The sequence below is a fragment of the Argopecten irradians genome, chromosome 11, assembly GCF_041381155.1.
Source record: "Argopecten irradians isolate NY chromosome 11, Ai_NY, whole genome shotgun sequence".
NCBI classification, from domain to species: domain Eukaryota; kingdom Metazoa; phylum Mollusca; class Bivalvia; order Pectinida; family Pectinidae; genus Argopecten; species Argopecten irradians.
This window is the reverse complement of record NC_091144.1, coordinates 14,163,948-14,181,579: the sequence shown is the minus strand read 5'-3', so window position 1 is coordinate 14,181,579 and position 17,632 is coordinate 14,163,948. Positions and strand designations below refer to the sequence as shown.

Genomic DNA, 17,632 nt, shown 5'->3' with positions numbered 1-17,632 from the left:
GATTCATAACTAGGCGTCAAACCTAGCAAGTGTATAAAACAAAATATAAGAACGATTGTCTATTAATTTCAAATACTGTGTCAAATCAAATATTTTCTTAACCATATCACTGCAAATTAAAAGTGTTTAATAAAAATATTGCATTTATCACTTTTTCACATTTATTTAATATTTTGTATTTTTTGTAAATCAGATATAAACATAATTTTCACCTTTTTACATTAACACTTTGTTGTTCATAAATGAATATCTGTAAGGGAAACGGAATTACGTAAATATTTTATCTAAAAGTAAACAAAATGTTAGCAGCCGTGAGGGGTAGACCGAGGTCGGATTTGGACATGCATGGCCTGGTACCAAAACAACCGTATCTGTGCATGCTTGTTTGGATATGGACGCGCATGATTCAGAGGAGGCCAAGATGGACCCCAGATAGTTTGTAACCACACTGCAAATCTGAAAGAGTTCGCTCTCGTATCTATGTACAAGTATTTATCACCTGGTGCGCTGGTATATGCTTATCACACGTATGTGTAGACTCAGACGTTACATCAACAGTCTTCTAGAAGAGGAAGTTAGAAACAAGAGGTTAGTATGCCGCTCGTATGTCTTGCTTATATGCAAGTTTTCAAAATGTCAGTGAGAAATATTTCCCCGCATTGTAGTGGACGTATACACTACCATATGTATCGTGTTTCCCATCATAGCAAAAACTATTTTTAGTTTCCAAGCACTGTGTGGGGATTCCCTGGAGGCTGCCTTAGTGAACATAAACACACATGTAGTAAGTACATAGATCCATGTTAACAAATACAAGACGCGTCACGTCTAGAGTTGTACCCCGTAGTTGGGAGTGTCTTATAATCTGTATTTAACGTTATGTTACTGTATACTATAATGTTAAATGTAGAAATCTTTATTGACTGATGGTGTAAGTCTTATAGTATATATTCCATGAGCTAGACGATAAGCTTATGATTATGCTTGTATTCATTTTTTACAAATTGCTTAATGGGAAAATTAATACTAATACAAATGTATCAATCAAACATCATTACAGAGCTTCCATTGGTCTAAGCATTGCTTGCCTTATTTATGTACCTTCAATTCTAATAACAGTAATATATGTCTACCAACGGTTGCCATATCAGCATGGTACACTCATAAGTGTATGTGTGTTATCTATCCTGGCGCGGAAATATGATTCCTGCTGGAGTTAATCGGCTGCTGTTAGGGATTTGATTACAGAGGCATGTTAGATAAACAAGATGAAGTATGATTCGAAAAAAATTATTAATGCTTATTTCATATATTATTTCACATCTGCGACACCGAACATTATTGGTTGCAGTTAAGCTTTCAACTTCTACAGACAAGTAAATGAATTACAATAACAAACAGAACAAAATTACTGTGATTAACATTTGTCACCGCTTGTGCTACGTGCTCATAACATAGACATGGTCTCTGTGATTCTTCTAAGACATTCGTCTCTAGGGTAAAGGGATATGTAAACTTGTTTAAACTTAAATTCAGAGAAACTCATTTTCATGTTTTCGGTACCAGTTTGCTTGTGGGAAAGTTGCTTGTACTTCAACGTTTATAAATGTGTTACGTATTCTAATGCTAATGTTACAAATTCATAGAATGCTTTATTTTGTTTAAACTTTTCGTAATAGAGTACTACAAGTTATGCATTCAAAGTAAACATCACATGTTTCCCTTTCGCTATGTTCGAAATACATCTGTTTATTTAGGTTACTACTATGTACTTGCATAAGCATTGTAATTATTTAAGGCTCCTAAAAGAAAATATTCGTTTCGATTAATCATTTTTAAAACTTGCATTTCTTGAAAAAAAAACCCGAAAACAAACTACTGCTAAAACGGGTGTCCACAATTTTTACCAGCATTAAAAATACATGATGTGTAAATTGGTTTCAAAATTAGTGTAATGTACGATTATCAAATATGTACAATGCGTTCTTGTAAGGCTTAATGTGTGTCTCTTAATCTATGGTATACCGCCGACAGAGCATAAATGATGTTCATTATTTGAACAGTAATTGGTGTTTAATCGTGTATATATATGTCTAATTAACACAAAAAAAATATAAAATAATTTAGTTTGCCTTTGGTGTATGCGCTATCAGTACTTCATTCCATATAGGATATAGTGGCACGGATTTTTTTCGGGATGCAATTAATAATTTTTTATATTTTTAACTTGAAGTAAAATTAGAAGCTCAAACTTTTGAATGGTGGTAATGGTGTTAATTAAGTAACTTTTGTAACTGAAGAAAATAATAAATCGTCTGCTCCTGTTTTTGATAGTGAAAAAAAATAATGTGTGTCTCTTAATCTATGGTATACACTTTATTCTATTTCGTTTATCGATAAACGACAAAGGTAGCATCAAGCATCATCAAGAAAGAAATAAGATTGGGAAAGAAGTTCAAAATTTATTAAACCATACTGTATGATTTTAATCTTATATCAAATGGGTTCAAAATAACGAATGAAGCCTTAGCTTATGAAAACAATTGAATATGTCAAAAAGATGTATCACGGAGTTCTCCTTGCAACATGCCTAGAGATATTCTTTAAACATGTGTTTAGATTCTTTATGACTTAAAAACAGGGATAAAAAACGCACGTAATTTGTTATTACATGTTATAGAGTTACCTTCGGGTATTATTTGTTGTGACGTCATGTGTTTGCGAGCGTTACGTCACAATTATTTTTAAAAAAAATGTGAATTTGACTCACAAAATAATAACATTACATTCGATACCTACCCGCCATGTAGGTACATGTACTATACAAAGACGGAACAATAGTAAATCAAGCTCCTAAAACTGTAATACTCTTAATTTCTTTTTATTATCACCCTTATATAAAGATATAAATACCTCGTTCACACATGTTATGCATATTGTTAGCATTGACGTTGTAATTCATTTCACACCCCGTTGTTTCACACCTTTCCACACTTCAATCCACTGTTCACGTGACCTACCTGCTACATTATAGTTACTGTGCATCTCTCGTTTACTTCATAAATGTAGCGGCAGCAAGTCACATCTGTATTAGCCAACACTTACAACCGTCGATACCTTCAATAACAGGTAAGGCATATAGAGTACTGACGATAAACCAAGTTACTCTGATATTAATGTTTTCCTTTTAATGCATTAATTATCCTCCGTTTAAACAAGTGATATTTTTCACACCTTTATCATAAAAAACATGTACTATGATCTCTTGTTATGTGCACTTGAACAAATCAGTGAAGATTCATCATGATTAACTTTAGATATTATTATTATTATTCCTAACACTATATGACAACATGGAATGAAAATGGCGGTTGTCAATAATATCTCACAATTTTGATATATATATATATATGAAGGCGTTCGAACCGTTTACAATGTAAGTATGAAATGGTATAATAACACCTGAACATACTAAGATGGGGTTTGTTGTTTGTTGGGGTTTTTTTTCCTGATGTTTATGATTTTGTTTCTTTTCTACAACTATTACTAGTTTCTTACTATATAATATGAACATTTTTGATGTTGTATGTGATGCATATTAGGATTTAAGAACATTACTTTTCTTTCATTTTAAATATGAATACGGGCGTTGCTGAACTCTATGACGTTGAAAGGTTTCAGTAAATAATGACAACATAGAAAATATACATTATGATAGCTTATTCTATTTTACAAATCATTTGTATACAATGTATGGAAGAGAGAGTAACATTTGATATGATTGGTATGATTTAGTTTTAAGTCTTTTTATGTTAAAAATCAATATGCAGTCCCAACTTGAATAAGCAATTTAAAATATTATCTTGGTCAATGTTTTAAATATAAAAGAGTGCCTTCCGCACTATATTCGTTTGAAGATATAACGGCATTAGTCTGTGAATAACATATGTACATCGAGGGTTGTTTACCCGACTATTGGAATACCCAAACTGCAATATAAAAGATTCACATGGAGAAATCCCAAAGCGACGTAGGTAAAGTTCCATTCACCGTCGATTAGTCCCACTTTCCGGTGATTATAACGCCATAAAAATCACGTCAAAAGATGGCGTCCTTTTAGTATGTGAAAACTAACGTATCAATTTGTATTACTTCTTACGGTCTGCAGAACTCAATTTTTATTTCAAACTATTACATTTTTGGCAGTGAAATATAAGGTTTTACGGTGAACATAAACACGATATACTTCACTATAGTGAAAATATAAATTCCGTCTTTGACCAAACAGAATACAGCATTCACAGTTAAAATGACATTGTAATTGTTACGTTAATAGTTTTTGGATTAAAATAACGTCACATGTTTTGTAGCAAATATGACGTAATAATCGCAAGGGCAAATAACTCTATACAATATAATGGTGGAATAACCTTTGGCGGAACTAAAGGTGATGGTCTTCTGTAAATGGAAGGAAGAAAACAAATGAATCAATAGAATATGCCTTGTATATTGATGAATATTATATTTCATCTCGTGAGGTGGAATATAACTGGTATTCAACAAGAAACAAGGAATATCCTCTATATTTTGTTTTGATAAGGTTCCTTTTACGAGATTGATCCTGAATTTAAAACATCCTTCATTCTACATGGTCATTTTATGACCATGTATATTGCATATATCATAAGGAATATTTTACCCTTATGAAACTATTTATTATTTGTAGCTGATAGCTAGACTGCATAATTAGATAATAACTACAGCCATTCTTTCCTTTGTCGAGATTGATACTGAATTTTAAACACCTTCTTATTCATGTTATGACCATGTATATTGCATTTATCAGAAGGAATATTTTACCCTTATGAAACTAATTATCATTTGTAGCTGAAAGCTAGACTGCATATGATAATACCTATAACCATCCAATGTCTATATAGGTTCATATGTTTAACTGGTCATTATCAAATAAACCTCTGAATCTTATAGGAGGACTTGACTTTAAATACAGGTAAGACATTTTATATTATTATATATACATTTTAACTCGAACTCACATTCCCCAAATACCCCTCATTTGTCGAACTAATCGCATGTTCCAGTCCCTGTCCCTATATATCTCTTCTAACAAAATCCTGAATACCTCGAACAGCTATTCGTCAAATATCCCTTATTCCTCGAACAGAAATATATCCCAATTTTATTATTCAAACAGGTGTTTGGCCATTGAGAAATTTCAAACATTTGTTTCTGCATTATACATATTTTTTTAACTTGATATTGTTATTAAAAAACATTTTTATAAAAGCTTCCTCGAACTACTTGTTTGCCTCCTGTTGTTAGAGTTAAAGGAGTTTTACTGTATTTGTTTGTAACCTAGTTGATTACTTTTTTAATTTTGTATTATAAAAAATATTTATTGTTCATTATTTTAATTCCTATATTGTACTAAAAACACAATGTGATTTAGTTATATGATTGTACATTGTATTTCAAACTCGATGTGTAGTTTATAAATACAATAAGTAAATGATTGGAATTGATTTTATTCAATAAATAAATACAATAAGTACATAATTGAAATTGATGTTAATGAATTTCATTTTCAGTCAAATTGACGTATATGATAAAAAATCTGTCAAAATTTTTAAAGGCAACAAAGGTTTGAAATAAACCATCTTTGATAAGTTCCCCAAAGGCGGAGACCGCCATTTTGTATTTAAACCTGTGGATTTACGTCCCCTTACATTGCACTGTATAAGTCCCAATATCCGTATCTGTCTAAATTTTTCATGATTTAGAAGAATTTTAAAAAACATCCTGGTGTAAATCATGCAGAGAAAGGATTAAATAGAAGTCAAGATAAGCGAAAATGATTCGGAAACTTTTGATAAAAAAAAAACCAAATAGATATTATCGAAAAAATTATTTTGCATAGTAGTATTTAATGTTAAAATCTCGAGCACAGAAATTGTCTTCAAATAGACTCAACAGGATAAGTAATATTTGCATGTAAGTCAGATTTTAATATTCAGTATAATTTAAGAAGAAGTCTAAGATTTCCTATGAATATGACCCAGGACATCACGTCAGTAAAATATTCTCTTATGATATACCTTAGTCATGACATTGAAAGCAGACATTGTGACTCTCTATGCGTCTTTTGTAGTAATGGAAAGGATCATTTTCTGCTGGTCAGATTGGAATTTCAGTAGTATGATAAGCACAACATATGTTCTAATTTCCTAGCATTCGTATTGGTTAGCACGCAGTCCTATCGAAGTCCATGTTTTTTCATATTGACCCCTGTTTTTTGCTAGCTATCTTCAAATATTTAGATTCTAAATTCAAATGACGCATTGCATAAATAATTAAGTCAAGAATAAAACCTTATTAGGTATACTGTTGACTAAACCACTACAATAACTTAACGCCATGGACGTAGTTTGAAATAGGTATAAACATATTACGCTCCATTTGTAGATTTCGATACATTTTCTTAAACGTAATTCCGCCATTTTCAAGCCTCCTTTATTAGATGTTTTATTGTTTTATGCATTTTTATTCACTGCACGTTTATTTTAAATAACAACATAACGCCACTATAAATATTATGCACAATCATTATCGTTTACAAATAACAAGAGAGAAATACAGAATAAGCATTCAACTCTGTGTAAGTAACCATTTAATTATTCAATTTATTTATTGATATATTAAATCATTTATTTATATCTAAATACTAAAAGGGTTTAGCTATATTGCCTAATATAGCGATACAGTGAAACCAATATGCTTTACAATTTTGATAACGAAGGAAAGAAAATAATATACGATTATCTGCTAAGTACTGTCGATGTTATCACATCTTTCCAAGTTCAACTTTTACCGTCTTTTGTTTTAGAATGGCGGAGGAAAAAGCACGCCGCTTCATACAGTCCAGCGACATGCCAGACAGTCAGGCATACTGTGCAAATTATGGTGCCCACAGACCCGGTATGAGTATGAGAGAAGTGGCCGAATACTACTCGAAATGGGCAAGCGAATACGAGCATGTGAGTATTGAGGTTAGGGGCGATATATGCATGTACGGAGATAAGAGTTTGTACCAGATTTTAATATAACGTTGTAAGTATCGAGGTTTTTTTAGGATATAAAAAGTAAGTTTTATTTAACGTTGTAATAGATTTTTTTATATTGCGTTGTAAGTATCGAGGTTATGTAAGGAAATAAAATGTAAGATTTATATAACGTTGTACCAGATTTTTATATTACGTTGTAAGTATGAAGGTTATATAAGGATATAAAATGTAAGTGTTATATTACGTTGTAAGTATGAAGGTTATATAAGGATATAAAATGTAAGTGTTATATTACGTTGTAAGTATGAAGGTTATATAAGGATATAAAATGTAAGTGTTATATTACGTTGTAAGTATGAAGGTTATATAAGGATATAAAATGTAAGTGTTATATTACGTTGCTCTATGTCTTTATATTACGTTGTAAATATTCAGGCTATATAAGGATAGAAAGTGTAATATTTTATATTTCGTTGTAAGTATTGAGGTTATATACAAATGTAAGGGTATTAAATGCAAGTTTTACGTTACACCATATTTGTATATTGCGTTGTAAGTATTGAGGTTAAATATAAGGATATAAAATGTAAGTTTTATATTTCGTTGTAAGTATTGAGGTTATATAAGGATATAAACTGTAAGTTTATAATTAGGTTGTATATGTCGCCGTATTTTTCGTTTTGACAAAACTCACAAAGTAATTCCAATTAATTTTCCATACAAACACGATAACATTTAAACGTTTGTATGTAATATTTCAACCTCTTTAAAATTCCTATGCAATTTGAATCATGATGGGTACACCACGTAAAAGAAACGAGCTGCCGCTTTATTTATTTCAAAATATTTTATTGGTAATATAATAAAATAATTTATATGATATTTGAAAGCATTAATATCAGCAATTTTACCTGGTTTTTCGAAAATCAGACATTCAAAACCGGAAGTGCATTATGTTTTATTAAAATATAAGTTAAGATGATATTTTTTCTATCCAAAATCGTACTCAAACCATCTGAAAATTACTGAACTTTTATAACATATCAAATTTATTTTGCTGTATTTAACTGTTTAAGAGTTTGTCTAAAAACCCCTAAGCACATACAGAGGTACATCTGCCGATCGTAAAAATGGCGGAGTTACCAATCCCTTTGTATATATGTTTCTGGTCGAAATAGTACCTTAACAAGAAACCTCCGAGAACTACGGCGAGACTAATCACTAAACACACATTGTATAATATAAGAGAGATGACGTTTGGCATATTGACCCCAGATATAGTTCCTTGTGAAGTGACTACTATTTAGAATGTTTGTTGGCTATTTTTACCACCCGTGAAACAACTTAGTCTTGAAAAACTATCTCAAACGATTATTCATGGAATCCATCCTAATTACAGGACCTCAGTCAGGACAGATATCTCGGTCCGTTTTATGCATGTAAGGCGGTGGCGGAGGAGTACCCGATCACCAGTACTGACCGGAAGTCGGTCAGAATTTTAGATGTGGCATGTGGGACTGGATTTCTAGGAGAAAAGGTAATAGTGCTTACAAACAGAATTGAAAGTGTCTGATGTTGCTGTAGAATATATTTCTGTATTCTTGGCGTTATTGGATAATTTAAGAGAATATTAAACAACGGAATATCAAAATATGAATACATAAATGTTTGAAATAAGATAGTAAGACATATAAGGTGGAAAAATAGTTTTGAATATGATGTCTGTGATTGAATTTCATTTCAGTAGTTTGTTGTATGTACATTGTAGATGTCCCTTTATGAATCACTTCAGAAAATACATTCCGGAGAAAATATCCTTTTAGTCTAGTAAACAAGCCTTTAGAATTGTTATCATGTGTGTTTTTTTATTTCTTTCTTTGTGAATAACACCTGCATACATAACACCTGTTGTCAAACTTTATTTTAATACAGACTTTCTATTGATATCATTAGTGTGAGGTTGGTTTTATTAGTTTAATGCCCTATTAACAATCAGAGTCATCAAAGGATGTGCCAGGTTTGTTGATGGTGGAAAGCTGGAGTATCTGGAGAAAAACCACCAACCAGCGGTCAGTACCTGGCAGCTGCCCCACACTGGTTCGAACTCGCGACCATGAGGTGGATGGCTTGTGTTATATGTCGGGACATCTTAACCACTCGGCTACCGCAAAAAACATTTCATAAAATAATCATATACACTATACATTATAATGAAATGAAACTTATATCATAAACTGATGAATATATCATTATCAAACCATGTACTTTTTGATTGGAAAATCTACATTTTGACTGTTTCTTTCTCGAGTAGTGTTAATGAGTGATATTTCCTAGCTACTTATGTATTTATTCATTCTAAAGTAACTCTTTATCAGCTTAGGGCTGAGGGTTTCGCCACTGTGGATGGTTTGGATCCGTCCGACAAGATGTTGGAAGTAGCCAGGAAGAAGCAGATCTACAGCGAATTATACTGCGAGTTTATGTCGGCCTCCGCCCTTCCTATTACCAATGGTACGTATTGGACATTGATTTACTGCCATCCAAACGCTGTTTTAACTTATATCTTTGGCAAAGAGCATCACACGAATGGCAATATTGTGTTTTGCCAAATGTATATTGTCAAAGAAGCATGTAAACTCTTAAATATGCCACATATATAGCAAATGGCATGTTGATAGCAATGCTAATTGGTTTACATATTTAGTAAATGACCTTTTGATGTCAATGCTGATTGGTTTACATATTTAGTAAATGGCCTTTTGATATCAAGGCTGATTGGTTTAAAAATATATATGGCATTTTGATGTCAATGCCTGTTGGTTACATATGTAGTAAATGGCATTTTTATATAAATGCTGATTGGTTTCCTTATTAAGTGGAACTTCTGTCATCAAAGCCATTGATGAGTCTTATACGCCCTCCATATGCACTGTCTTGCTTTGATTTCACCCAACTATATAAAATTAGTGATAGAAATGGTGATTATTCTACCACTTCTCTTGTTTCTCTTGTTTCACCAATCTTCCATCACATGAAATCAGGTTAGATCGTTGTTTTGATCATATCTGCTGGGAAACCTTTCTTTTTTAATATACTACGCTCCTTTCCCTTCCTCCTGATATCATCATCTACCTCCATGCATCTGTTTGCTGAATTCGAAATGATGAACAACTTTCAGACTGTTAGAAATCATCCTCTTACGTCTTACTTCCTCTGAGCTTGACGCTTACTATTTATATTTGTTTTCTGTCCAATATTGTAACCTGGGATAAAGCGATGGCTTTTTTCATATTAGCTACGTACCCTAGACACCCCTATGTCAAACACAATCATTATATAATTATGTTATATAATTTCGTTCTCGTCGACAGGCGTTGCTCAGTCTTGATCCTATGGTTCCAAGTTAATTAATGCAACTGCCTGCACAGTATCCTAGTGTCTGGATTGTTTTCTTGCATATCTACAGACAAATACAATATGTAGTGTTGATACTAAAGTTTAGATTTGAATTTCTGTCGAAATTGTACTTAGTTTATGATGTCAGAATTTAATATATTTAGTGATGGCATTCACAGAGACATTCAAATTATTGGCTATCGTGTCAATGTTCTTCCTTTGGTTTATATTTCATTCTCATTGATCTATATGAATTCTGTCATCTTTCTCTTGACAGATAAATATGCGTGCGTCGTTGTTGCCGGAGGAATGGGTGAAGGTCACATACCATGTGCAGCTGTACCAGAAATGGTTAGGATTGTCCAACCCGGTACGATCTAGCTTATGTCATCAAAATCAAATAATAAATTATGTTAATGTATTGTGAATGTATAATTAACCAAGTCACAGCTTCGCTGAGATATTCATAAGTAGGCTTAATTAAGTTCTCGTAAATGACATTTTCCTTGTCAAATTTAATAATAGCATAAAACTATTCTAGCCTTGTGTAAATTCAACATATAGAATTAATTTCATTTTGGTTCAGGGCACGGTTTCACAAACAATCCTCAACTTGACAGCGTTCCAGATGTAAAAGAAAAAGTTACTTAATTTTACTTGACCTTTACTGTCTCTATTTTTTTCATAGGGACTTTTAAAAACTAAGGCATACCTTAAAGTTAAGGATTGGTAATGAAACTTAGGTCGAGAACTATGCAATCTCTCTGTCAGACTTGTAATAGACGTATAGACAAGATATATTAAGATATTCAAATTATGAGTTTCTATGTTAAGGTTATTTATCTATAGTTGAACAAAAGCATCTTCTGAATATCAATGATTATCCAACTTATTCTTATATGTTGACATTAACCGTTGAAGCTCTATGTTGCGAAAATTCATTTCAAATTGATAGTAATGTTTTGGCTGAAAAATACAATTCTATATGTAGAAAGCTGTAGAAAACGGATACAATAAGTTATCATGTGCAACTTTTTATAAGTCGCCTCTTCTTCTGTACCTGCATGTATACAAAAGGTGTCATACTGTAGGTTATCATTGTTATGTTGACAGGCGGATACGTCATCATCGTTATGAGGGAGGAATATCTAACGCACGTGCAGGAATACGCCGGAAGGCTAGAAGAATGTTTTCTTAAATTACAGAATGAAGGGAAATGGAAACGTTGTTCACGAGCGGTGGTACCGAAGTATTCCTTTGATAACAACGGGGTCATATTTAAGTTCAAGGTGTGCTAAAATACATGTAGGATATAATATGTACATTGTATCAAACCATTCCATTGTCTGATAACAAGTCTACGTGTACATATTAATTGTAACTTATTTGTAATGTTCATTATGTCATATGCATTATTCATTTTTTGCACATTACAAATTTATTTGTACTATTGAGAAGTTAATAATCGAAATGTATGATGTATTTGTGATATAGGGTCATTTTTCGATGAAGTCAATGCCGTTGCCACTTGGGAACTAATCTTTCGTGCAATGGATACCCCAAAATATACATGTGTATCTCTGTAATATGCACTGACGTTATTTTCGTCCATAATGTCGCCATACATGTTCATTTCATCCAGCTTTGTGATTACAGTGAATATCAAAATAAACAATATTTTAGACATTTTAATCCAGTACTATTAAAACAATGACGTATTGTACATTGTATGTGTGTTCATAAACTATCGGATATATCTATGAGCTGAATGTATTTTAACCTTTCGACACAAGGTTCAACACTAAGTATTTGTTTTGTCAATGTCCCATTATCTTTTTCTCGACAGATGGATAGGTTGTCTCCAGTATAATTTATCGTAACGTATCACCACAAACTGGAATATCTAGCACAGCTAGTCAGTGTGATACGGATGCTTGTCCTCGATACACAGTATATTTAGCTCATAATAAATATGTGTTAATTAATTTTATAGGCAAGTTTATGAAACGAATCTTGTAAGTTTTTTTCGTGATTTGTATTGTTATGAGCTTTACAACTAAAAGACATTGGAGGTATATTCAAGAACATCACATGAGCGAAGACACTGGATATCAGGCGGGCTGTATGATAAGCAGTAATATGAGGATGAGCCGTTACCCTGGGTTAAAGCGTTGGATGTCTTTCAGTTGGCTTTCATAGCATTATGAATGCCAACTGGACAGAGGCAAATCCCATTAAGCGCGCTTATTTACATTTGATAACAATGTAATGATGACATCTCAAGAGATTTTGCATCTATGATTAATAAAAAAACATTCAGTATTGTCAAAGACGGAACAGTCATTTGAACAGCCACCTTCGGTGATCGTAGACACGGCAATTGTGACATCATAATGATAATGAAGTCGTAATAAGCTGTTGGCAATTCATAGAATGATGAATGCCAACTGCACTCGGTAAGGTTACATAGAAAGACTGCATTAAAAATGTAAATATTCAAGCATTGAGCGTTTTCTAGTTGGAAATCATGGGGTGTTGAATGCAGTTCAGTGATTATGATATGTATGTTCGATAACAACTTTATAAACAATTGATATATTATGTATCCATAATGAAAAAAACCACAATTCATTTCAGCCATTTCAACATGCAGCCATCTTCTGTGATCTATGAAACGACAGTAGCGACGTTATATTTATAATGACGTCAACATTAGTTGATGGCAGTTCATGCAATGAACAATGCCAACTGCATTTGGTAAGGGTACGTAGTAGGGCTACAATGAAAATGCAAATATAATCTTATTACTTCGCGAATGTACATTTGTAATATACAGCATATCAATACAAACGTTAAAACAACATCCTATCCTGTCACACTTAGTTGTAGTAACAGCTTGCAAATCAGCATTCACACTAACTGTTCATCAACAACGACACTAGCTGGCCATTCTACTGCGCATACATGTACAGTGACTATGTACCTTTTTCTAGGCGAATACGTAAGCCATATTATTCTGCTAATGAATTGTGTATGTCGTAGGTGCTAAGAAATCGCAGAAATTAATTGCCACGAAATTCACATTTTTAATGAGTTTTTATTTCGAAATTAAATCGTTGTGTAAAAAATGTTAGACATGTAGATGCGATATTAGGCTAGTGTAAAGTTAAGGTACGAAGGTCGAGTGAGTAAAGGCTACAAAAACTTCGTTACGACTCCTTTGTTATAGTTTCTAATGAGCATGTCTGGGTAGAGGTGTCAGTGAATTATTAAAGTTAGTTCGCCTACGATACAGACTAGAATCGATCTATTATCATTTAAACAAAATCTGAAAGATACTATCCTTTTTTGTAACCTATATATAGTGTGTGCATTACACATCTTCATAAAGCTGTATGTATGGCATTGATGTTATTTAAAACGTACTCTTTTACTAACGACTACTTAGTAAAATAATGGACCCATTATCAAGCATCTAAAAATTAAAATAAAATTAACAAACAAACGATTCAAGTATAGGGAAAATATCGATAAAACATCAGATTTTAGATTTTTGCGAATTATTGGTATAAAATACAATTGACTTGTACCAATGGAACCATTTCGCATTAACATATTTGAGGTATTTATGGACATTTTTTGGTGTGTATCCTATGCGGTGGGAAACCTTCATTGGATTCATTCCAATAACCTTTTGGAACCTGGCAATTATCTTCTATATCCATACAGTTTTTGGCAATTAATTTTATATAAACATCATGGAAATGTATCCTTAACTACAAACTTCAAATTTTATATCTGATAATTATAATACATGTATGTTTATACTGTTATATATTATAAACAACACTTTATATCTTATGTATTTTGCTCTGCACTAGTTGTTACCTAGGAAAAGAACTCATATAGGCTATAACTGTTGCTCAATCCTTTTTCAAATAATTTTTTGAAAAAAATGTTTGTTGAAATTGGAAAAAAGACCGTAATATACCTTGACATTAAAGGCTCACTAACTTTCGGAACAAAACATTAGGGTTTCATAATAACATCAGAAAATATATATCGTTGGCCTAAAGATAAGATTACAACACCAACTAATCCGAGTTTTCCTACGTGATACAGTGGGCAGTCATTTCGCTGTTTTGTCGTCTGGCAAAGTGATAGCGAAATACGGCGCGGTATTTAGAACGTAGTGGAAACATAAGACGACCCGCGTTATGAATATTAACATTTTATTGATTTTAATCAAATTGTTCCGAAGGTGATGATTAGTGTAGTATTAACGGTAATTAATAAGTTAATAACTTTTGCGACACTACAAAATTATCGATCTCGTTTGACATTCTCATTTCAAAAAAATAAAAGCCGTTCCGGAAAGGTAGTGGGCCTTTAATGTCTCTGTACATATTGGCATTGCGTTAAACAAAAATCAACATTGGTCAAGTATTCTTTGGTGACCATTTCAGTGCAATTTTGTTATCAACCTGTATAAAATGGTGCTTTAGTTATGAAGAAAAATGTTCTTTGCTTTTATGTTTGTGATTAAACGGTGAATATCAGAGCAGTGAAATCACATGTAGTACATGTAATACCGTGCTTCGTTATTATTGAAACAAAGGCTTAGATATACAACTCCATACCGCGAAGAAAGTACCCACGAATAATCTATATATGTACATAAACAAGTCTTTATTTTATTTTTTGTTACGAGCTTTATAATTTTAAGACACTGGTGACATGCAAGAGCATTATACGGGCGAATTACATGTCATTATATATTTAGCCAATGGAACTTACAGCCGTATAGAAATTTAGATTAAAAAATACGTTCAGTAAGTAGGAATGCATGAAATAGTGCTAAATTTTCATAACTAAAATGATTTGTTAGTAGTACATACATTTACATACTTTATGCAAATAAGACCTTTGAATATTAATGAGTGCATACATATTTGTACAACTTATTTACATACATCGGCAAATAGCGTTATCTTTATTCTGGCCATCATGAAGATGATTTAATTGTGGTTGAAACGGGTCACACAACTTGGAATTACTGGATATGGGATTTATTTCACACTCGAAAGGTATTTTGAGAAATGAAAGTCGCAAAACTTTTTTTATATATAAATATATATAAATCACTCATGTGAAATAAATTCAATATCCAAAAACCACTCGTTGTGTAACCCTTTATAGTCTGATGGATATATATGCAGAATATGTATCAAAACAAATTTCAAGCAGAACATCCCAGGTTGACATTCTGTAATGGCAGCTAGCATATGATATTCATTCGGATTGTTCATTTCTATCCCAAAGACATCTTCCAAGACAAACACTAAATTATAAACCATCTTATTTTGTTGGCGATTAATTTTACGTATTTAGCAGTTTATCGCGAAAATTAATCGGCGCGGAAATGTACATGAATAGGTACAAAATATGCATTGAAATCCGTGAGTATACCAAGGGTGTACACATATCATGTGTGTCAAGGAGTTTTGAATGAAACGCAAGATGTAGAAAAAAAATCATTATTCATATAATTCAAAATTGATCTGAATGGAAAATATGTATACACTTGTTTAGATACATTACAGGTTGAAAACTGTTCAGACAGATCATTCCATACTACTAATAAAGTACGAGTTCATTACATTAACAACAAATACCGCTCGACCCATATAATAAACACTACATCAGTTATGTACGTATATGTACAACTGACTTGAATCAATGGAGCTATTTGGCATATATGACAATAAAATAAAATAACTCCGGGTGATGCAAACTTAGGCAATAGTTCGCAGAGTTCCTCAAAGCCTAAAGTTTTACTATGAGATAGTCCAGGAGTGTAGATATCGTAAGTAATCGGAGCCCCTGTAGTATTGAGGATGACCAAAGCAATAGAACTATTATATTAGCAAATTCTTACAAAGACACCTCCATACCATGAAGAAATCATGGTACATGTACTGTTTATCCACGAATATATTTCATGGCTATAATACAGTACAAGTTTGATTTAAACCCCGCAGTCAGAACTTTCATTTTCAGTTTCTGCATGACAGGCATCACTGAGAACATGTTGGCGATAACGAAAGAAGGGGGAATATTTTTACCCATTTTAACCATTTTAACCTAGGTGTAAATAGGACTGTGGTTAAATGTGCGAAATGGAGATCAAACTAAATCCCCGAAAGTACTATATACAAACGCTGATGGTCTACTAAATAAGATGGATGAACTGGAAAATACAATTACCGACAGTTATGACATAATCGCAATAACTGAAGTACTTCCCAAAAATAGGACTAATTCTCAAATACAGCTGTCTGAATATCAACTACCAGGCTTCAATCTACACATGAAACCAATCGAACACTATCAAGGACGTGGCATATGTATATACACTAAGTGTGAATTAGACGCCACTACAATTATTAAAACATCACGGGACATTGGTCTGGAGCAAATTGCGATTCCGACTGGCTAATTCTTCAGTGTGTGTACAGAAGTCCAAGCCACGAAAATTGTATAGAAGAATTAGAAGAAATCCTGGAATTACAACATCTAAGTAACCACCATTACATATTCAGGGCTATCGTGGGTGACTTCCACCTAAAAGAGATTGATTGGGAGAACACAACTACCAGCACTGGTAAAATCCATCTTGCATCCAAATTCATAGAAATCGTACAAGACAACTACCTGTTCCAACATATAAGGGAATTCACGAGGATGAGAAACAATGATAGACCATCTATATTAGATCTTGTCTTATCATATGAAGAAAATCTCATAAGTGAAGTCAAAACGTCAGGCCCCTTGGGAAATAGCGACCATGTCTGTGTCAACTTCAACAATAATTTGAACGTTACCAACAGCGAAATTAAACCAACCATGAACAAAAACTACAAAAAGGGGAACTATATCAAAATCAGAGAAAACATCAATGCTATTGACTGGAATCTGCTCCTTAGCAACAAATCCATATGTGATGCATGGGATCTGAAAATCTAAATAAAGAAAAAGAAGAAAACATACTAGAATGTAAACAGTCCAAACGAACATACAGAACAACATGGATGACTGCAGAAGCAATGACAGCCATTAGATCAAAAAGGAAACTATGGAAAAAATTCCAGTAC

General features: G+C 32.6%; 1 protein-coding gene across 2 annotated transcripts; it reads left to right on the top strand.

Moving 5' to 3' along the window:
* The first annotated feature begins 317 nt into the window (after positions 1–317).
* On the top strand, positions 318–13,667 carry LOC138334809 (methyltransferase-like protein 27). Of its 2 annotated transcripts, none has more exons than XM_069283560.1 (6): positions 318–588; positions 6,905–7,055; positions 8,482–8,619; positions 9,458–9,593; positions 10,756–10,848; positions 11,592–13,667. In XM_069283560.1, exons 1-6 carry the CDS (start codon positions 515–517, stop codon positions 11,774–11,776), a joined length of 777 nt encoding a protein of 258 aa, XP_069139661.1. In that variant the 5' UTR covers positions 318–514; the 3' UTR covers positions 11,777–13,667. The 2 variants fall into 2 exon arrangements, with proteins under 2 accessions (XP_069139661.1, XP_069139662.1); XM_069283561.1 differs by lacking the exon at positions 318–588 and adding an exon at positions 4,376–5,011.
* Positions 13,668–17,632: the final 3,965 nt, after the last annotated feature.

Bases quoted from the DNA above. Each gene is read 5' to 3' on its own strand.
- LOC138334809 (XM_069283560.1), top strand. From the start codon at position 515: ATGCTTATCACACGTATGTGTAGACTCAGACGTTACATCAACAGTCTT. The intron at 8,620-9,457 runs GTAATAGTGCTT...ACTCTTTATCAG, and splicing joins CTGGATTTCTAGGAGAAAAG to CTTAGGGCTGAGGGTTTCGC. The intron at 9,594-10,755 runs GTACGTATTGGA...TTCTCTTGACAG, and splicing joins CGCCCTTCCTATTACCAATG to ATAAATATGCGTGCGTCGTT.